The sequence below is a fragment of the Musca vetustissima genome, unplaced genomic scaffold (genome assembly GCF_032173495.1).
Source record: "Musca vetustissima isolate MV318-11 ecotype Yass unplaced genomic scaffold, APGP_CSIRO_Mvet_v1 utg571, whole genome shotgun sequence".
NCBI lineage: Eukaryota > Metazoa > Arthropoda > Insecta > Diptera > Muscidae > Musca > Musca vetustissima.
The window spans coordinates 86488-110129 of NW_026880836.1; the positions used below are offsets into that span (position 1 = coordinate 86488).

At 32.7% G+C, this 23642-nt stretch overlaps 2 protein-coding genes across 2 annotated transcripts; both read left to right on the top strand.

Moving 5' to 3' along the window:
• Positions 1-4290: 4290 nt before the first annotated feature.
• LOC133326704 (terminal nucleotidyltransferase 5C) lies at positions 4291-6099 on the top strand. Its single transcript, XM_061535322.1, has one exon. It carries the CDS (start codon positions 4345-4347, stop codon positions 6082-6084), a length of 1740 nt encoding a protein of 579 aa, XP_061391306.1. The 5' UTR covers positions 4291-4344; the 3' UTR covers positions 6085-6099.
• A 6-nt stretch (positions 6100-6105) lies between these two features.
• LOC133326701 (uncharacterized protein DDB_G0287625-like) lies at positions 6106-7251 on the top strand. Its single transcript, XM_061535320.1, has one exon. The coding sequence runs from the start codon at positions 6106-6108 to the stop codon at positions 7249-7251; it is 1146 nt and encodes a 381-aa protein (XP_061391304.1).
• Positions 7252-23642: the final 16391 nt, after the last annotated feature.

A 23642-nucleotide genomic window follows, 5' to 3' on the forward strand; every position in this document is an offset into this window, starting at 1 on the left:
GTTAACCAAAGTGGAAAATTCTTGTACTGCTATTTTTTAAAAAAATATTAAGGAAAATATTCTTAAATATTTTAAACAGTTAAAATATTTTAAAAAATCTAAAAAAATATTCGCGTGATTGCCCCCGTAAAAACGAATTGAAAAATACTTTAAAAAATTATACTAAACCAGTATGGAAATTAGTAAAGTCGGTCGGGGCCGACTAAATGATACACTTCACCACTATGAGTATATTAAAAAGATGCATCCTAACAGAATGGCCATTAACATGAAATTTGATGAACTAAAATATGTGACCTTTATCTAAATGTCAACCGACTTAGATCAATCCATAAATATGTCATTCGTTTCTTACAATGGGACAAAATTATGTAAATCGATTTATAGCACATATCAATCGGCCACTCGTTGAATTAACACGGACAATTTTTAGGCAACATTACACACACCATTCTAGACTCAATTCAGTACGCTTTGTCAAATTTCTTACAAAATTAAAAATTAAATCGGGCAAACATTTTTTGGAGCTATATCTAAATCTGAACCGATTTTCACGAAACTTAACACACGTCATTCTAGACTTCACTCAGTACGCTATGCCAAATTTCGTGCAAATCGAAAAATATATAGGGACTTTGGTGAACCATTTACCTTAAATCGTTCGACGAACATATGGGAGCTATATCTAAATCTATGTGGGAGCTATATCTAAATCTGAACCGATTTTCACGAAACTTAACACAAATCTTTCTTGTCTCAATTTAGTACGCTATGCCAAAATTTCGTTGAAATTGAAAGATATATAGGGACTTTGGTGAACCATTTACATTAAATCGGTCGAAAATATAAATGGGAGCTATATCTAAATCTGAATTGATTTTCAAGAAAATTTACACACATCACTCTAGTCCCAATACAGTACGCTATGCCAAATTTCGTGCAAATCGGAAGATATATAGGGACTTTGGTACATCATTTACATTAAATCGGACGAAAATATATATGGGACCTATATCTAAATCTGGACCGATTTTCAGGAAACTTAACACACATCATTCTAGACCTAAATCATTAGGCTGTGCCAAATTTCGTGCAAATCGAAAGATATATAGGGACTTTGGTACATCATTTACATTAAATCGTCGAAAATATATATGGGAGCTATATCTAAATCGGGACCGACTTTCACTAAACTTTACACACATCATTCTAGACCTAAATCATTAAACTGTGCCAAATTTCGTGCAAATCGAATGATATATAGGGACTTTGGTGTACAATTTACCTTAAATCGGACGAAACTATATATGGGAGCCATATCTAAATCTGAACCGATTTTAAAGAATTTTTACACTTATCATTCTAGACTTAGTACAAAATGAAAAAATTCGCTGTGGCAAACAAAAATTTACTGTGAAAAAAATTCATTTCAGGGGGGTCCCGGGCCGCCCCCCTGCGTACGTTCCTGATGGGCGCTATATCTAAATCTAAACCGATTTTTCCCAATTTCAATAGGGTTCGTCCTTGGGTCAAATAATTGACCTATGCCAAGTTTCATCCAATTCGGATCATAAATGCGACCTGTACTTTTTTACAATTTAACATGGACAGATATACGGACAGACGGACATTCATAAATCGACTTAGAAAGTGATTCTATGCATATTCTCAAAAGAAACCATGTGTCTATCTCTTCTCCTTTTGCCTGTTACAAACATATGCACAAATAAATAATACCCTGTACCACAGTATGGTTAAGGGTATACAAATATTTGGAAAGTAATTGCGCCCAACATAATGTTGTATTTAAAAATTTTTGTTTTAATTATTATTTGATTTTTAAATAATGGCGCCCAACATAATTTTTTTATTTTTTATTTCTTTTTGGAACTCGTTTCCAAAAATATTTATATAGTTTTTTATTCCTTTTTTAAACTTTGTTAAAAGTATTTATTTAATTGTGGCGCCCAACATATTGATTCATTAGAATATTTGGTGTTTTTTTTCTTTAATCAAGAATAAAATATTCCCAAACAAATCTAAAACGCCATTATATTTTGCGCACAATTTCTCTTGCAAACACCCAAAGGAATTTCTAGCTTATCACTTAAAAAAAAGTATTAGATGTAGCATAAAATTGTCGTAGATGTGTGTATGCTTATGTGAGTATTTAACAAAATATGTTTGCAATAAATTCTTTTACTGGCGCAATGGGTATTCATATTTCAGAAAAGAAGGAAAAATACAATGTTGCTCTCTCCGGCTGGCAGATTATCAAATAACAAAAAAAAAAATGTTTACAAAAAAATTCAAATTTACTTAAATAAGGTCTTAAGGGCCATAGAATTCAATTGTAAAATAAATTTTCAAAAAAAAAAAAAATATATATATGTATATATATATACCCTTATGTACTATGTACGTATTTATTTGACAAGGTCGTTGGTTAGGAGGATGACAAAGCGAAAAAAATATTTTTTTACCAAAAATACAAATTACATACAATTTTTTGGTTTAAAAATAAAAAAAACATATTATGCTATTATGTATTAAATAAAATGACACTGTTATGTTTGTAATTTGACAGCTACACAACAATGACAAAAAAAACAAAATAATGAAAATAAATTAAATTTTTGAAAAAAAAAAACATTTTGTTTCCCCTTGTTTTAGCCAAGCCAACAAAACTATTGTTAACTATTTGCCATTATTTCATCATCAAGTTTTTTTTTGTGGTCTTTGCTTTGGTAATACCTTTTTTTGTTGGTGGCAATGGCGTCTATTTTATAACACACATATCTAGGAAACAAAAAAAAAATATATTTTTTCGGTCTTTGATGTTTTCACTTGTTATTTTGATTTGTTATTTTTGTTGTTGTCTATAATTATTTTTGTAGCTACCAAACATACAAATGTTTATACACAGATATCTTTGGTAATAATGGGGACCACTTTTTTATAAGTTTATAATACACAATCCAATTAACCCAATATAACCCATTTTTTTTAAACATTTTTTATATCAAATTTTCACTCCTTAATAAGACACAGAGTAAATTTTTTTTTGAAAATATTTTTCGTGAAAAAATATTCTTAAAAAAAACCACGCCTTGCTAAGACCCTGAAAAAATATTCTTAAAAAAACCACGCCTTGCAAAGACCCTGAAAAAAAATTCTTAAAAAAAACACGCCTTGCTAAGACCCTGAAAAAATATTCTTTAAAAAAAGACCACGCCTTGCAAAGACCCTGAAAAAATATTCTTAAAAAAAACCACGCCTTGCTAAGACCCTGAAAAAATATTCTTCAAAAAACCACGCCTTGCTAAGACCCTGAAAAAATATTATTTTAAAAAAAACACGCCTTGCTAATACCCTGAAAAAATATTCTTTAAAAAAAACCACGCCTTGCTAAGACCCTGAAAAAATATTCTTTAAAAAAAAACCACGACTTGCTAAGACCCTGAAAAAATATTCTTTAAAAAAAACCACGCCTTCCTAAGACCCTGAAAAAATATTCTTTTAAAAAAACCACGCCTTGCTAAGACCCTGAAAAAATATTCTTTAAAAAAACCACGACTTGCTAAGACCCTGAAAAAATATTCTTTAAAAAAACCACGCCTTGCTAAGGCCCTGAAAAAATATTCTTGAAAAAAATCCACGCCTTGCGAAGAACCTGAAACAATATTCTTTAAAAAATTCACGGCTTGGCTGGACCCTGAAAAAATATTCTTTTAAAAAAGTACGCCTTGGCTGATCCTGAAAAACATCGACGGCTGAAAAAATATTCTTCAAAACATCCACGCTTTGGTTAGTCGCTGATAAAATATTCTTAAAAAATCCAAGCCTTGATAAGTCCCAGATTCTTCAACAAATTAACGCCTTGCTAAGACCTTGAAAAAATATTCTTTAAAAAAGTCACATTTTCAAATATTATACTGGGTATTATGTGGGCCTAGATGTGTGGACCTAACACATCTATAATACCCTGAAAAATATATTCATAAAAAAAATCCACCTTGCTAAGTCTCTCAAAAATCAACGCCTTGATTAGTCCCTAAAAATATGTATTGTTTAAATAGCCCAGCCTTGGATAGACTGAAAAAATATTCTTTAAAACATCCACGCTTATATGCGTCCTTGAAAAAAATCTACCTAATGCCCCATGTTGGGCGCCAATATTAATTAATTTATTTTTTTATTTCAAAAATGTCCCTTTTTTTTATTAATCTTAAGCACTTTATTCCCGTAATTTTTATTAACCTAACTTTTCTTCTCTCTTTTCCATTCCAGTGCGGGAAACTAGACGCACCCGATTCGTCATATCACAAACAGAGATCCGACAGAATGGACGTTTATCAAATTGACGATGGCTTCCACTCGGATGGCGGTACCGAAACCCCGCCACCATCGCCCAGTTCCGGTTCCTCGATTGCCTCGACCTCCGATCATGGCTCGCTAGAGAGTGTCGATACGGGCGGTACACAACGTCTGGCTGTGCTGTCGTTTGAACAGGTGCGCAAGCTGCATCATGTCATGGATGAAAAAGTGGCCATACATGGACGGGGTAATTTCCCCACACTGGAAGTAACGCTAAAAGACTTGGTGAATTTGGTGAGGCGCAAACTGGAGGCAGATGTCGCTTCGGGCGGCGCCGGTGTGATAGTCAAAGATATACGTTTAAATGGCGGAGCAGCTAGTCATGTCTTGGCTTCCGAGGATCAGCCATATAATGATCTGGATTTAATATATGCCATTGAGCTAAGCTCACCACGTCACTTCGATCGCGTTAAGACAGCGGTACTGAACACATTGCTCGATCTCTTGCCGGAGGGCGTGTCGAAGCGACGCATTATGCCCTGTGCCCTCAAAGAGGCCTATGTCGGCAAAATGGTCAAGGTGAATAATAACAACGATGGCGATCGTTGGTCGCTCATCTCGTTGGGCAATTCGCCCGGTCACAAAAATGTTGAACTGAAGTTTGTCGACACAATGCGGCGACAATTTGAATTTTCCGTAGATTCATTCCAAATTGTTTTGGACTCATTGTTGTTGTTCTACGACTGTGCCGCATTACCCATATCGGAGAATTTCTATCCCACCGTGGTGGGTGAATCTGTGTACGGTGATTTCCAGGAGGCCTTGTATCATTTGCAAAAGAAATTGATCTCAACGCGGCAGCCCGAAGAGATAAGGGGCGGCGGTTTGCTCAAGTATTGCAATTTGCTGGTGCGCAGTTACACACCGGTTGATACACAGCGCATCAAGACCCTGGAGCGTTATATGTGCTCGCGTTTCTTCATTGACTTTCCGGATATAAATACGCAGACGGTGAAATTGGAGGCATATTTGCGCAATCATTTCTGGGGCGTCGACGAGGAGCCCTTGCAGTACCAGTACCTGATGCATTTACGTGAGGTGGTCGAGAATTCGACGGTGTGCCTGATGGGTCATGAGAGACGGCAGACGCTGATGTTGATACAGAGTTTGGCGGCCCAGGTGTTGTACAAGGAGCAACAGAAACAAGTCCATGAACAGCAACAGTATCAGCAACAGCAGCAGGCGATAAATGAGCAGCATCAGCAGCAGCAACAACAGCAGCATCAGTCACAACAGTCCCATGCAAATACATTGACACTGGTGGCTGCAACGCCGCCACAACAGCAGCAGCAGCATCATCATCAGCAACAACATTCACACCATCAGCAACAGCTCTCATCACAGCAGCAGCAACAAACATTAGTGCAGCCTCAAACGACCACCATCTATGTACAACAGGTTCCACAAACGACGCCACAAAATGTTGCCACAACAGCCACTCTATGCTGTGCCATGTCAACCGCCGCTCCCGTTGATCCAACGCAACAACAACAACAGCAGCAGCAGCCACAACAGGTGTCAAGCTCACAACAAGCGGCGCAGCAGCAGCAGCAGGTCACAGCCGCCGCAGCCAATGCCACAGCGATGCCACAAACCATACAAATACCGGCGGGACCGCCAAGTCTCATCTATGCCAATGGCATCTATTATGCACCCATGATTCCCGCTACAATTTGCACTTGCAACTCGACATGGTTGAGCACGTGATTAAGTGTGCCATCAACACAGATGTCCGAAACGACAAATACAATAGCAACAACAACAACAGCAGTAGCAGCAGCAGCAATAGCAACACATAACACACAACAACAACAGAAGCAGCAGCAGCAACAACAATCCGCAGTAGTTAAAAATCCAAATGGAATTTTAACAGCAGTAGCAGATAAGGCAGCAACAATTGCTGCAACCACAACAACATCAACAATACAAACAGCTCCGGCCAAGTTTATTAACAATTCCATAACACTAGAAGCAGCAGCAGCAGAAGCAGCATCAACTCCAAACTCCATCAGCCTCCATAGTGGCTCCACCAACAACATTAATTCCTGCTCCTCCTCCTCCCCCTCACAAATTTCCCCCACCGAATGTTGTAAGGCGATGGCTTTACAAATGTCCCTGGCAACGACCATCAACAACAAGAACAACAACAATCCAGCAAAGTGTCAAAACAACAACAACACCGACAGCAACACGAAGAATAAAAAGAAATCTGCAACCATCCACAATGAGCGCTGTTGTGGCATGCATGATATCAAAGACGCCATCGCCAACAATGGCCTCCTCGCCTCAGATGATGCCAATGACAATGTTGATGATGATGATGAAGATGATAATTATGACGATAATAACAATAAAAACAACAAAAATAAAGATGATGATGACCATAATCAATATGCTGATGAACAAGAAGAAGAAGAAGCTAACATAGATGATGATAACCAAACGAAGAAGAAGAAGAAGAAGCAGAAGCAGAAGCACCCAGCAGAATCGTTAGCAGTAGAAGCAGCACCATCGGACAATTTATTATCACTACCCTTCTCCATGGCCGGTGATTTAATTTTGACCCATGAACAACATGATTTCCATTTAGAAGGTGACATTGAGGATCTTCCTGATATATTGCATGCAACTAACAGCATCAACAACAATAACAACAACAACAGCAACAGTAACAGTAACAACAAATTAACTGGCGAATTTGCCTACTTTTATCCCTATGATGGTTCCGAGCCCTCGATTTTATTAATAGGTAAAGATTTTTATATAAATGTAACACCTCAACAGCAGCAGCAGCAGCCACAACAACAATCACATGATATACAGCAACAACAACAACAACAACAACCGTTTCAAACTTTGTTACTACAAAGATGATTAGATCAGGTTTATTAAATTGTGAAAATTTACAAACACATTAAGAGAGGTTCAGTTTTCTTCTTCTTCTTTGAAAACATTTTTAACATTTTCCAAAATTCCTTATATTCACAAAGAGGCTCATGAGCTTCTTCTTCTTCTTCTTATTTCACATAATTATTATATACTTAATAAGTTAATTTTTTCCCTTCGATTCGATTTTTTTCCTTTTCATTTATTAGCTTCTAGTCTTCATTACTACTTACTTAGCGATTTTAATTTCAATTTTTTTCTCAGTATTTTTTTTTTTAGATTTCCATTAGACAAAAAACCCTAATCCGCATAATTTTCTATGTGGATTTGAAGAAAAAAAATCAAAAAACTATAAAAAATTATTAAATATATAAAAAAATTCCCATGGAAGTTTTTTTTATTGTTTAGTAATTAGAAAAAAATATTTTTTTTTTAGTTTCCACGAACTTTTAACACAATAATCCATAAATATTGTAAATCACACATTGGGCGCCATTTTATTCTTTATACATGTGTTCATATGCATTTCAACCAAAATTGCATTTTAAATTCAATTATTATTTATTACTAATTTCATTTTGGAAATGTTTTGGTCGCCAATTTAAAAAAAGCATAGCCTTTTATCCATAGTCATTTAACATCCTTCTTAAACGTTGGGCGCCAATTCAAAAAAAGATATACATTTTAAATTTAATTAAATAAAAATTGCCATATGATCTTTTATCCATATTTTGTTAACACCAATATTATGTCATAAAGAAAATATATAAATCAAAATTAGTTAATAATAATAAAAATTGATCATCTACTGATCGCTACCAAATGTTGGGCGCCAATCAAAAAAATAAATAAATTTAAGGAAATAAAATTGCATTGAATTCGAATATAAATTGTAATTTTCTAAGGTGAATCAGTAAAAAAAATCATAATTAAATATTGGACATCTGTTGGGCGCCACTCGATCAAAATTAAAATTTTCATATAAGAAGAGATAGAAACTAGTTTTTGAATCTTTAGTACTAATATCAACTTCCTTTGGGCGCCAATAATTGGAAATGGTCACAAACAAAATAAATTCATTAATTAAAACAATAAGCTATTCTTCCGTGAAAATAAAAAAAAAAATAATTTTCGATTTGATTTAGCCTTCCGTTGGGCGCCAATTATTAAGAATTTATATTTCTGTTAATTTTTAAATAAAATTGCCTTTTAAAATTACATAATTAAAATAATATAAAAATGACTTCAAAGTAAATTGCAAAACGTAAATTTGGTCTAACGTTGGGCGCCAATTACTAAATTATCGCAATTAATGAAAAAATTTCCATAGATTACCGATTAAAACATTTATTCTAAACACGTTGGGCGCCATTACTGATTGGCCCTATGCCAATTTAAATTCTAACATGATTTATTTAATTTGTAATGACGTGAAAATAAAAAATAACATCATTTTCGATTTGATTTAGCCTTCCGTTGGGCGCCAATTATTAAAAATGCATATTTCTGTTAATTTTTAAATAATATAAAAATAACTTCAAAGTAAATTGCAAAACTTAAATTTAGTCCTAAAGTCGATTAATTATTTAACAAATTTTTAAACACGTTGGGCGCCCTATGAATATTGGACCTATGAATATTTCAAGTTTTAAATTTAGATGTCAGTCCAAAAATAACCCCGCATAAGGCGCCACTTGACTCAATTTTTATTTAAAATATGATGTCCCTAAAGTCGATTAATTATTTAACAAATTCCTAAACACGTTGGGCGCCACATTTATACCATCTTTCTGGTAGTATTTCTAAATCACTTATTGGCTCTATTGAATGATGTTTCAAGTTCAGCATAATATGGATTTGTTTATTTGTGACCTAAATAATTACCATTCACGTTGGGCGCCAAAGTATTTAAGAATTATTGAACCAAATCTAATATCCTCACGTTGGGCGCCAAATACAAAATATATACTCACTTTGGGTGCCAAATTAAAAATATCCATTAATAATTTTAAAAATCAAATTATTACTATGGCCGCCAAATTAAAAATATCCATTAATAATTTTAAAAATCTAATTATTATTTTTCTGCTTAGTAGTCTAAGTGTTGGGCGCCAAATGCGTTTTCATTCTTAAATCTTTGTAAGAAAACTGGGGAAAATAACGTAATTTAAAAAAAATTATATTTTCCTGTTGGTCGCCACTTTTGTCTCAGTTAAAAAAAAGAATGACAAATAGAAACCATATATTAAAACAAAATAATGCCCTCCTTGATTCAAAAGATACCAAAATTGTGCATCAACATAAATGGAGTGAATACAACAAACATTATTGCCTATTTTTCCACGTTGGGCGCCAATGTCGGGTTTCTCCGTTTTTAATAAATAATTTGTATCTAATTTCAAAAGTTACTTTCACATACTTTCATCTAGAAAAAATACTTTCACATAAATAAAGACATATTGAGGAAACAAATACCTTCAAAAATATAGTCATTAACATATTGAGTTTTTTAACGTTTCATATTGGGCGCCATTTTTTGAATACTTCTCAATTTATTAAAATGTTTTTTTTTTTTTTGTAAATTAAAGAAATGTTCTTCTTAATAATGCTTTGATTGAAAAAATCAGCTGAACGTATAACTTGTGCTTTATTTACAAGTTCGACATTCTTCTGACCCCACATTGGGCGCCAACGTTGTGTTGCAAATTACATTAAAAGGGAATTATATACAGAACATTTATACGATTTATGGAGTATTGTGTTCTAGGTTCAATTTATTTATTTCGCCTTTACATTTTGTGTTTAAAAATTAAAAAAAAAATTAATGAATAATAATTTTCGATTTTCAATTTATAACTAATATATATTTTTTATTTGGATAAATATTTCATTTTTTTATTTATTTTTTGTTCAAAGTTTCATAAAATAATTTATATTCTATAGAAATAATATCTCTTATGGAGACATATATAGGTTGTTTGGTGAATTAATTATTTGATATTGAGGCATATAGTTTGAAATCGCACACGGATGGATGTTTTTTTTTATTTTATAGGAATTCATTGCCTAGAAAAAAAAATTCTAGGCATTATGAAAAACACATTCTGAAAAAAATCTTGCCTTGTGGGGTTTCAGGCTCAACTATTACAAAAACAAACTCTTTTTTCCGGGGAAGAAATTTAAATGGTTCCTTATGGCTCCCTTTAAAGAACACTCCCCTCATTCAACGAGCTGTTCAATTGTGATGATTGCTGTTGAGGTGTTATTGTGAATTATTTAATTTCATTTTATTAATTTTTTTTGTAAATTTAAGTAGCACTGAGTCTTGTATTTTTGCCACTTAATATTTTTTCCTTTATTTTATTAATTCAATAATTATTTTTAATACGTTTTTTTTTTCATTGTAACATTTTTTTAATTAATATAATGTAAAGTAATTTAGAAAAGAAAAATAAGGAGAAAAACTGCTTAACTTTTTTTGAAACACAAAACAAAAATCATTTTTTTGAAATAAACTTGTAACCGTGAGCTTTTTGTTTTCGACATGTGAAAAAAGTAGTGTTTTGAAGCAAAAAAAACTGAAAAATAGAAACTGCAACCATAAAAAATAATTCTTTCCATTATAATTTTTTTTTTCGTAGAATTTATAGCTGATTTACTATAAAAAACAAAAACAAAACAACTTAAGTAACGTTTTTTTCCTTTTATCATTGTGAATGGGGGGAGGTTGCTTTTTCCGGTTGGCCTTAAATAAGGCGGCGAAAGAAAACGTGACCCACCCCCTGATATATATTTTAGGAAACACCAAAATTTTTAATTAAAAGAAATATATATAAAATTTTTTCAAAAAATCTCTTAAAAAATAAATGTGAAAACTAACCAAGGGAAACAACAAGAATGATTATTCAGGATTATATAACAAAAAAATTATCCTATATACAAAAAAAAAATATTAAAATAAAAAAAATAGAGATAAGAGGAGAAAAACGTATTTATTAAAAACAAAAACAACAACAACTGAAAAAAATTAAAGTAACAAAAATACCAGAATAAAGTCTTGATATATTAGTAAATGAAAGACATAATAATAATAAATATAAAGCAAACAATTTTTTTTTATTATTCTAATTATTATATATTATAATTATATTAATGTAATTAAAGAAAATAAATAAAAAAATATATTTAACAAAAGAAATTATGATTTTTTAAAAAAAAAATACAAATAAAAAGCCACAACAAAAAAATTAAATAAATAAAATAATAATAAAAAAAAAAACGAAATTAGAAGAGAAATCAACAACAACAACAAGAAGAAAACAAAATACCATATTTTATAATATACATATACATATTATATATATTATACATACATTAAAATAAAATAATGAACATAAATATTAAAACATAATTCCTGTAATGTTATAATCATAAGCCAAGAAAAATACAGCAAACGAAATGTGACAAAAAAGAAAGAAATAATCAAATAAATATTCTCCAAAAGAAATGAGTGGTAGATTAGAAAAATTGGATGCTCTCCGGGAGAGGGTGGGCCACACCATACCAGAAGGAAAAAATCATTGATTGGGAAGAAAGCATCCTGCCTATCCTAGTGTCACCCCTGATTTTTTTCCTTTGGGTCCAATTTTGTCTCTTGGCCTCTTTTGTTGTCCCCCACCCTCCCCTGGCCAGCAGGCTAAGTAGCGAAAGTAGACGTGAGAAAAAGGTTTACCTTGTAAAAAAAATTCTTTTTAAATTAAATTTTTGCTGTTAAGTTTTAATTTAAATTATTATTACATATATATATGAATCATCAAACAAACAAAAAATGTTTAACTCAAAACCAAAATGTGAAACGAAATCTAATAGAAAAAAAGTCTTTAAGAAAGGCTTACATTTTTTTCTTTTTTGGAAAAATTAATTTTTTTGGAAAGAAAAATCCATTTAAATCCAAAATATTTTAAGCGTTCCTTCCATACACACACACAAACACAATACATAATTTAAAAAAAATAAAAATAAATTTTGATTTCTTTTGCCTAATCTGCAAATATTTTTGTAGTTAAGTGACTTAAAAACAAACAAACAAAAACAAGAAGAAATCCGGAGGCAAGAAACAAAAAATCTTGCATTTACTTCCAGACAGATTCAATATATATATATAGAACTAATTTCGAAAATCCCAAATCTCTAAGAAATACCCGCCCCAAAACACACACGCAAACCCATAACCCTCTCCCCATTTCCAAAAAAAAACATAAAACCAACTTTTTGTTTTTTTTCCTTTCTCACTCTCTCCAACAAACTTTGTAAATTGTTTTTTTAAACTACATTTTATTACAATAATTTTATATGTTAACTCTTTTTTTGTTTCTTATTCTTAAAAAAATAAATTAAATTTTTAAATTAATTAATTACAAACCAACCCCCTCCCCCAACAATGAAAACTTGATATAAATATTTTTTTCATTATTATAATTATAATTATTTTTTTGTTTTATTAAATTTTAAGATTTGAATTTTTTTTTTCTTTGTGTTAAAACCCCCCTCCCCCAAATACATATATAAGCTCATAAATAACACGAGCCGCCTCAGCAGCAAATGTTTTATGATTGAGTTACCCATATAAATATTATTCTAATTATTATGATTTACGTTTTTTTATTATGATTATTATTATAATTTTTAATTCATTTCTTTTGAATAGTCCTTAATTTTAATTATAAATATTGTGTAACTATACATATTATTATTATATATAAATATTTCAAGTTTTAAAACAAAACAAAAACGTAAAAAAGCAACATTTTTATTTGTTTACCGTTTAAAGTGTAATACAAAACAAACAACAACAATATTAAATTACAAAAATACAAAACAAAAGAAAAAAACTATTAAAAAATTGTACCCCAAAAAAATGTTAAAATGTTTAAATAAAAAATACAAATAAAAACTTTAAAACAAACAAAAAATAAAAAAAAATCGGCACCAGTGTGTTTTTATTCGAATGGATGAAAAGGGAAATTGGGGAAAAGATGTTCCTTTTGAACATAGGAAAATGAGAAAGTTTTCTCGTGAAAAATAAGAAAAACTTTAAAGCAAACAAAATAGAATACATTTTTCAGGGAACGGGCGGAATATTGCCTTTTTTATACCCTTAGCCTTAGGCTAATAAGGGTATATACACTTTGCTACGACAAAACCAGTGAGCGGAGCAGTATTGTCGGACGGGGCCGACCATACGATACCCTACACAACTACCACGGACCTCAAATATTCTGCGGATGTTTATTCTGAGCCTGGGCAATATTTCGTGATATTTGCACCCTCTTGCCCGATTAGAGGTAAACAGCACCTCTCCCTCACACTGACATATATTCCCAATATTACGAGTATTCAGTACAGCTATTGTCCATATTCCCTTCACCGTGGATTGTGTTGTGATGTTCGGCTATCATTTGTGGTCTATAGATCGACTCGAAAATAGCACAAAAAATTAAGTTTTCGGTCCACTTCCTTCCAAAAATTTTTATCTGATCATCACCGAATACTATAGGCGTTGTCCTTGACCATAACTTGAACCTCATGGAACATTTCAAAGCGATCAACGCTATAGTTCCGCTCTCTAGAGTAATAATGGGTTACTAAATAATATACGAATACGGAGATACCTGTAAATATTTAGGTGTAACTCCCACATCCGAGCACATACAACAATATAATTGGTATTAATTTAAAGGTCAACCACTCCTCTTGGATATAATATAAACTTCTCGGGTCTATGTCCTTCAGGGGTAAATATATACGCTATAGAATACAAATTTTGTCATTTTTCACACAAAAGTCAGGGTCCATTTGAACCGCTAAATATTGACCGATCTTTATGAAATCAGGCATGCTTCATCTTTGGCCCGATCCCCTTCTCCATGGAAAATTTCACGATGTTCGGGCAATAATGGCCCCTGGAGCGACCAGAAAGGCCGACAAAAATTTCGTATTTGTTACATTTCATCCCCTAAATATTAACCGATCTTTCCCAAAATAGGGGTCTTCATTGGCCAGAACCCAACCTACATGCAAAATTTCGTGAAGATTGGTCCATAACTGTGGCCTGTATCGTGTTTACAAATTATAATGGACAGACGGACACACATGTCTAGATCGACTCAGCTAGTCGAGATATGACGATCGGTATAAAGGTGGGTCTAGGACTAATATTTCGCGGTGTTACAAACTTTTGGGGCTGCACAAAGCTATAATACCCTGACAACATAGTTGTGTAGGGTATAAATATACCACATCGAAATATTAATTTTAGATCATATCTTTCTTTGGATCCGTTTGCGTTTCGGACACTTTGGATACGATTTACAGACGTCCGTCCGTTTATCTGTGTTTGTCTGATTCTTTAAAAACTAAATCCTAAATCTACCACCCACGCAATTAAATATTCCATATTTAATAAACCTAACCTTTAAGCTCAAATTTCATATAAATATTCTACTAGTTTTGAAGTCTTATATACTTCCCATGAAAATATACGATTATACATTTCATATGACACCACCTTCATTTGAATACCAACAATACGAAAAAAGTTATAGCAAATAGAAGTGTGGTATGCAATTTTTATACACAACGTTGTCAGCGCCATCTATTGATGAACAAATGCAAATTATGAAAATCATTTCTTAAGTCCAACCCACTAGGCATATAACATTTGAAAAAATAATTGCATTTCAACAAAAATGGTGTCATATGTATGAGTATATAATCTCCTTTAAAATGACCAGCAACAAAATCTTATAACACAAATATTCCGGAGGAAGTTATAGATAATTTTAATACTACACTTCTTATTAAAAAAAAAAAAAATAAAAATTTTAAATTATTGTTATTTGATAAGAAAGTAAGAATTTTTACCTTTCATATGACACCAATTTTATTAAAATATCTACAGTAGGCCAAAAGTTGTAGGAAAACAAATGAGGTCTAAAATTTGCATAATCGATATTATGACAAATAGATGGCACTGACGACAATATTATCAAGGGATATTATAAAAATTATAGAAAAAAACTACATTTCATATTCAGCAACCTTTTATATGACACCATTTGTTTTTTAATATCTATTGTAGGTAAAAAATAATAGGAAAAGCCAATGAAGTTTACATTTTGGATAATCGGTTTTTGACTATCTACCCATTCACTAGATGGCGCTGATGTCAAGTGTTTACCAGTTCTTCATAACTTTTGAATGTGTAATAATATAGAAATAATTCGAATGAATATTAATAGTTCAGAACTTACACTATCCGACAGTATCAAAGATTGTGTGACGGAGTTGCCATGTTAAGGGGACCCCCCATTCTCGGTTTCAAAAATTTAATTTTGTATTTTGAATTAATTTGACCCAACACTAATTCAAGAATGTCCCTATAAATTTTCAAGTGAAAATCTCAACAATTTTTGAAGATATAGCCGATATATTGTGTTAGCATCAAGTGAAAGCAAGAGGGCTTCTCAAACTTTAAAGGTGTTTTTCTACAAACAGCGTTTTTGCGGATGGCGGGCACGATAGCTCAAAAACTAATAGCCCACTCGATATCAAATTTTGGGACGTTTCTCTGTGAGTGTATAGGTATCGTATGAACTAGTTTGTGGTCAAAAATAGTTCCGTAAACAGAAAATTACAATTTCCTGGTATTCTTTATAACGTTTGAAGTCGTAAAAATTAAAATACAAATCAAACAATTTTTGAGATTTTACTTATTTCACAAGAAAATTTACGTATATACCGTTCATATGATTCCAATTTTATTTTACTATTTGTACTACGAAAATCGTTATGACTAAAACAAATTAGGTATATCATCAGCGCCATCTATTGATGAACATGATTCAAATCAAGCACATCAGTTTTCCAAACTGGTGTCATATAAAAGCGTAAGTAGTCTAATTTACTATTACCAGCAAAGTTTAAATATCTACACTAGGCCAAAATTTATAGAAAAACAAAGAAACGCATAATCGATTTTTTTTTCATCTACCCATTCAATAGATGGCGCTGACGACAAGGCTCTGTCAGAGCAGCCAAGTTTACAGAAAATAATTGATATTTATACAGAAAGAATTCACAAATATATTTTTGGCTTTGTACATTAACAGAAAATAACAGGTTTCATTTTCAGGCGATATACATTTTATTTATTTCAGAACATCGTAGAATTTAAATGCAAATAACTCAGCGACTACTTAAACGATTTTCATAATTTTTGCACAAATGGTTCAAGGGAATTTTTCTAGTTTTATTCCATAAATAGCAAATGTCCGCTACTTCGTTATGTTGAAATTATTAAAACCTGTTAAGAAATATATAATTTTTTTCACACAGAACATAACTCAAAGAACGTGATTTTCGAGTTAATGATGCACGATTGTTCGCTATAACACACCTCATATTGTATATAAAAAATCATATAAATATCTCTTAAACATTCTAATTGAGAAGCTGTAGAAGTTCCTCTGTCCCATATAAAGTGTGAGTAAATTGAAATCTTAAAACGCATTTTCTGCTTTTTTTTTGGAGTTATTTTTCTCATGCAGCTAATGAGCGATATTTCAGAAGAGCTAATAAACCTACATAGCAATATCGACCATTTTAGAACTTGCGTTCGCTTATAGCATTCAAAACTACCTCCATATATCATCGCTATATCAAGCTGTATACTTTGGTACCATTTAATACCTTTTGTAATCTTGTAGTACTTATTTTCTAAACTAATTCCACATTTCATGATTCGAGCTCTAAATGTTCACCCAAATCATCCTAAATACCCCAATCCTACACCCCGACAGTTCTCCTAGCTCCAATGTTCAGGATTCGAGCTCTACAGGTTCAACCATATGCAAATTATACAAAATTTAGTACCATTTAGTAGTACACATCAGTATTAATTTCCAAAACTACCTACCTAACATACAACCGAGAGAACAATTTCATGATTCCAGTCCGGCCCACTCAAATTCGAATTGTAAAAAAATTAGTACCATGTATTACACACTAATACGAATTCTCAATACTTCTTACATCCCCAAAAGCGGTTTTAACTCTAAATTTCAGGATTCCAGCTTTATGGGTTCATTCAAAAATTCAAATTATACCAAGTAAAGTACACATAAGTACGAATTTACAAGACTACCTAGTTCATACATCCAATTTTACCAAATTTATTCCACATTTATATATATTTCCATATCTACCTAACTCAGCAATTCAATAGAAAATAGGTTTCCAAAATTGTAGGATTCATGTTCACCCAAATCCCGTACTACGAATTTCCAAATATCTCCAAATATCAGTATTCCAGCTCTATCGGTTAACCCAAAATCCAAATTGTACCAAATTTAGTACCATTTAGAACTTTTCGTACACATAAGTACATGTTACAAAAACTACTTACATATCTCAATCCTATGTTAGTTTGAAATTACAGGATTCCAGCTCCATCCGTTTCTACATATTAAAAATGTACCAAATTTAGTACTGTTTAGAACATTTTGTATACACGAGAACACAATAATTTGCTACGACAAAAATGTACCTAATCAACAAATTGGTTGTAGACCCCATGTATCTTATCAACTAATGTTGACAGAGGTCGAATTCCAGTCCAACTCTTTTGAAACCATGATTTGTTAATTTTTGACTCAATGAATGGACGAGCTGAAGGGAGTCTTCCTGGACGGGCTGAAGGGAGTCTTTCTGGACGGGCTAAAGGGAGTCTTCCTGGACGGGCTGAATGGTGTCTTTCTAGACGGGCTGAAGGGTGTATTTCTGGACGGGCTGAATGTAGTATGTTTCTGCACGGGCTGAAGGTAATATCTTTATAATTGAGAATTGAAACAACACGCCTTATTTATCTGTTTGTCCTTGAAAAATATTATTTAAAAAGTTCGCACTTTGGATATTAATTCATTGAAAAAAAAAAACTGTACAATATCCCCGCTTAGGATAGTATTTGAAAAAATTGTCCTTAACAAATGAAAGCTGGATGGGTCTTAAAAAATATTCTTTCAAAATCCAGTCTATAGGATTTTTATTTTAGTTTTTTTTAAGTTTCAATTTTATAACTTTTCTGTCTAGTTTTTTTTACCCTTCACCACACTGTGGTGCAGGGTATTATGTATTTGTGCATATATTTGTAACAGGCTAAAATAAACGAGATAGACCCATGGTGACATTTGAGAATAAGCATAGAATCACTTTCTAAGTCGATTTATGCATGTCCGTCCGTCCATGTTAAATTGTAAACAAAGTACAGGTCGCATTTATTATCCGACTTGGATGAAATTTGGCACAGGTCACTTAATTGGCCCAAGGACGAACCCTATTGAAAGTGGGAAAAATCGGTTCAGATTTAGATATAGCTGCCATATATATCTTCGTCCGATGTAAGGTAAATGGCGTACCAAAGTCCCTATATATCTTTCGATTTGCACGAAATTTGGCATAGCGTACTGAATTTAGTCTAGAATGATGTTTGTTAAATTTCGTGAAAATCGGTTCAGATTTAGATATAGCTCCCATATATAGTTTCGCCCGATTTTAGGTATATAGTGGACCAAAATCCCTATATATCTTTTGATTTGCACGAAATTTGGCATAGCGTACTGAATTAAGTCAAGAATGATGTGTGTTAAGTTTCGTGAAAATCGGTTCAGATTTAGATATAGCTCCCATATATATCTTCGTCCGATTTAAGGTAAATGGTGTACCAAAGTCCCTATATATCTTTGGATTTGCACGGAATTTGGCATATCGTACTGAATTAAGTCAAAAATAATGTGTGTTAAGTTTCGTGAAAATTCAGATTTAGATATAGCTCCCATATATAGTTTCGCCCGATTTTAGGCAAATAGTGGATGAAAGTCCCTACTAATCGTTTGATTTGCACGAATTTTGGCATATCGTACTGAATTATATCTATAGTGACGTGTGCAATGTTTCGTGAAAATCGGTACAGATTTAGATATAGCTCCTATATATATTTTCTTCCGATTTTAAGTAAATGGTGCACTAAAGATCCATAGCTAGGCCGATTGACACAACGTATTGGAGTTAATATTATATAAATTAATCTCTGGCAATTTTCCTTGAAATCGGCGCAGATATTTTTTGATTTTTAAGATTCTAAATGACCTGGTAAATGAATACCAAAGCATGTTAAGGTTTGTAACTTTGCACATATATATTTGAAATATAATTTACAAAAAATGTTTTTTTTTGTGATCAATGAAATGTCCTTATTTTTGATGGCGGGCATGATAACTCCTCACTGGAACATCGGAATCCGAAAATTGTAACAGTGTTAGAAAGAGTACATGTCTGGCTCTCGTATGAACTAGGATTCTTGACTTCGCACAACAATTAAGAAAATGGCGGAACTTTAGATTTTTTTTTTTGGAAAATCGCCTATTTTTGACCGCAAACCAAATTAAAAAATAAGGGCGATCTTCACCGATTGGCTTTATCCTAGTTCATACGATAGCTAAACACTCACAGAGAAACGTCCCAAAATTTTAAATCAATTGGGTTATAAGTTTTTGAGTTATCATGTATCATTCGCAAAAACGCTGTTTGGAGAAAAACGCGTTTAAAGTTTGAGAAGCCCTCTTGCTGTCACCTGATGCCAACACCATAAATCGGCTATATCTTCAAGAGTTCTTGAGATTTTCACTTGAATTTTTTTACAGACATTCTTGAATTAGTGTAGTTTAGAGAAAAAGCTGTCACCTAAAGTTTTGAGAACACAATAAATCGGCTATATCTTCGAAAATTGTTGAGATTTTCACTTGAAAATATATAGTGTAGGTTCAAATTAAATCAAAATAAAAATTAAATTTTTTGAAACCGAAAATGAATGGGATCCCCTTAAATCGATTTACAAAATGTAGCATAGGTTGCAGAATGACATGTGTAGGGTTTGATGTTAGTCGGTTTAAATATAGATACAGAGCACATATTTAAGTTTGTTCAATTTCATGTGAACGTGTAGAATATACCCAAAGTGGTGAAGGGTATCATATAGTCGGCCCAGTCCGACTTTACTACTTTCCTTACTGGTTTTGTTTTGACATTTGTTTCAGAACAGCCGATATCACTGCAGTGTTGCAGGTTTTTATTTTGTTTTGCTAATTCATTGAATAATTAACCTCAATCAGCTGTTGTAATTAACGTTCAAGAATTGGGTCGTTAAAGCAGACTTTTTTATAAGCATGTTTTCGATTATGGCCCAAAAACAGCAATTACAACAATAACAGCAGCAGCAACAACGACGATATAAACAATATTCAATTTTGTTGGAATTGAAAGTAAAACAAGATTTTGATTTGTTATTTTTTGTTTTGTCGTAATTTTTTTTGAACAGTAACAACAAAAAAAAGGTCAGCATATATAAATCCAAAACACTTGCTTGAATATGGATTTTGAGACTGGGTAGCAACCATAACTTCAATTCAAAATAATGAAAAAAAAAAAAATAATAATAGCAATGATTGTTTTATTTTACAACATTTCCGCCATAATTATATTAAATGGCTGAAAATGTTTTTCCCCCGAAAAACACAAAGTTTGTATTTGGGCCCTTTATTTATGATTTGTTAGAAATTAAAACAAACAAACAAAAAAAAATGGGAAAACAAAATTGCAAGTGTTTTGTAATTTGTATCAGCCAATTAGGTGAGAAAAAAATGTGGCATGGATGGTATACCGAATGGCAATAAATTAAAAATTTTCAAAAGGAATATTATTATTTTTTGTTGGTTGGTGAAGTGTTTAGGTTTTAGACCAGAAGCCTTTGTTGGTTGGCCACCACCACCAACATCGCCATGAAGTAAGCAGGTTACTTCCTCCTTTCTAAAAACAGAAACCAACATTTTTTTTTTGACGAAGTTATAGATAAACTTGGCCAGTAAAGTCAATAAAACAAAATTAAAATCTAAAAAAAGAAGAAGAAGAAAAATTAAATTTAAAAAAAAATAAAACAACTTTTTATATAAAATTTAGTTGGTGATGGTGGAAATGTTGTAGTCGTTGTTGTTGTCGTCGTTGCATGGTGTTGTCGTTGTTAATAAGCAAACAACTTATTATGACACAACTGGCGCTTCTTTTTTTCTGGTCACTCTCGCTGCTGTTACAGTGCACTCCTGCTGAGATGTTGCAACCATTGCACATCTTACATTCCTTGTAGCCAGGCAGTGCACTGAACCCCTTCACCAAATAGCAAAAACAAAAATTAGCAACGACACAGTTTTTTTTGTTAAGAAAATTGCCGCTGTTACCAAAAAGTTGCTCATCTCAAACTGGCCGGCCATCCACTCAGCCAGCCATCCATCCACTCGTCCAAGCCATCTATCTTTCTTGTCCGTCTGGTGTCTTACAGATTTTTATGAATATTGTCTGGATTCCATGTTTTCTTTGTGTTGTTGTTGTTGCTGCTGGTGTAAAGAAGATGTTGGCGATTCACTTTTCCTTACCAAGTGGTGTACACACTTTTTTGTAATTGTTGTTGCTGGGGTTGTTGGCGAGATTGTTGTTATGAAGAAGATGATATTCCCCAATCTATAATTATAGCTTACGAAGTTGTAAGTGACGATTTTAAATTTTTTGTTTTTGTTGCTAGTTGACAACAAGAAGGAAAAAACGTTGTTAATGCAGTCGCTGGGAAAATGTGTGTGCCCGAAACAGTAAACTGGGGTGACCAACGTTAGTTGCGTGGATTTTTCAGAGAATATTTTTCTCTGGACTAACAGAGGCGTTGATTTTTTTAAAAATATTTTTTCTGGACTACCAAAGGCTTGCATTTTTTAAAGAATATTTTTTTTCTGGACTTTCATTGGCGTGAATTTCAAACAAATATCAAGAGGACATCCCTTGGGCTATATCTGTACTTCTAGAAAACCCAACTACGTTATTATATGCTCAATTTTGTACGTTGTGCAAAATTTCATGTCAATCTGACAAACATGAGGAGTTTTAATCATCATTTACTTAAAATCGGACGAAAAATTATATGGAAGCTATATCCAAATATGAACCGATAACATATTAGGGACCTATATCTAAATCCCAACTGATTTTCACGAAACCTTTTATATGGGAGCTATATCTAAATCTGGGTCGATTTTCACGAAACTAGGCAGGCATCATTCTAGGCTCAATTCAGTCTGTAATGCCAAATTTCGTGCAAATCGAAAGATATATGGGACTTTGGTGCACCATTTACATTAAATCGGACGAAATTATACATGGCAGCTATAACTAAATCTGAACCGATTTTCACGTAACTTGGCAGACATCATTCCAGGTTCAATTCAGTACGTTATGCCAAATTTCGTGCAAATCGAAAGATATATGGGGCTTTGGTACACCATTTACATTAAATCGGACGAAAATATATATGGGAGCTATATCTAAATCTGGATCGATTTTCGCGAAACTTGGCAGACGTCACTCCAGGCTCAATTCAGTACGTTGTGCCAAATTTTGAGGAAATCGAAAGATAAATAGGGACTTTGGTACACCATTTAAATAAAATCGGACGAAACTATATATGGGAGCTATAACTAAATCTGGACCGATTTTCACGAAATCTAGGCTCAATCTAGTACGTTATACCAAATTTCGTGCAAATCTAAAGATATATGGGACTTTGGTGCACCATTTACCTAAAATCGGACGAAACTATGTATGGGAGCCATATCTAAATCTGAACCGATTTTCACGAAATTTGGCAGACATCACTCTAGGCTCAATTCAGTACGTGGTGCCAAATTTCGTGCAAATCGTAAGATATATAGGGACATTGGTGCACTATTTACATTAAATCGGACGAAAATATATATGGGAGCTATATCTAAATCTGAACCGATTGTCACGAAATTTGGCAGACATCTTTCTACTCTTAATTCAGTACGCTGTGCAAAATTTCGTGTAAATCGAAAGATATATAGGTACATTGGTGCACTATTTACATTAAATCGGACGAAAATATATATGGGAGCTATATCTAAATCTGAACCGATTTTCACGAAACTTGGCAGACATAACTCTAGGCTCAAATCAGAACGTTATGCCGAACTTCGTGAAAATCGAAAGATATATAGGAACTTTGGTGCACCATTCGCCAAAATATATATGGGAGCTATATCTAAATCTGAACCGATTTTTCCCAATTTTAATAGGGTTCGTCCTTGGGTCAAAGCAATGAGCTGTGCCAAATTTCATCGAATTCGAATTATAAATAAGACCTGTACTTTGTTTACAATTTTACACCAACAGACGGATAGACGGACCGACGGACATGCATAAATCGA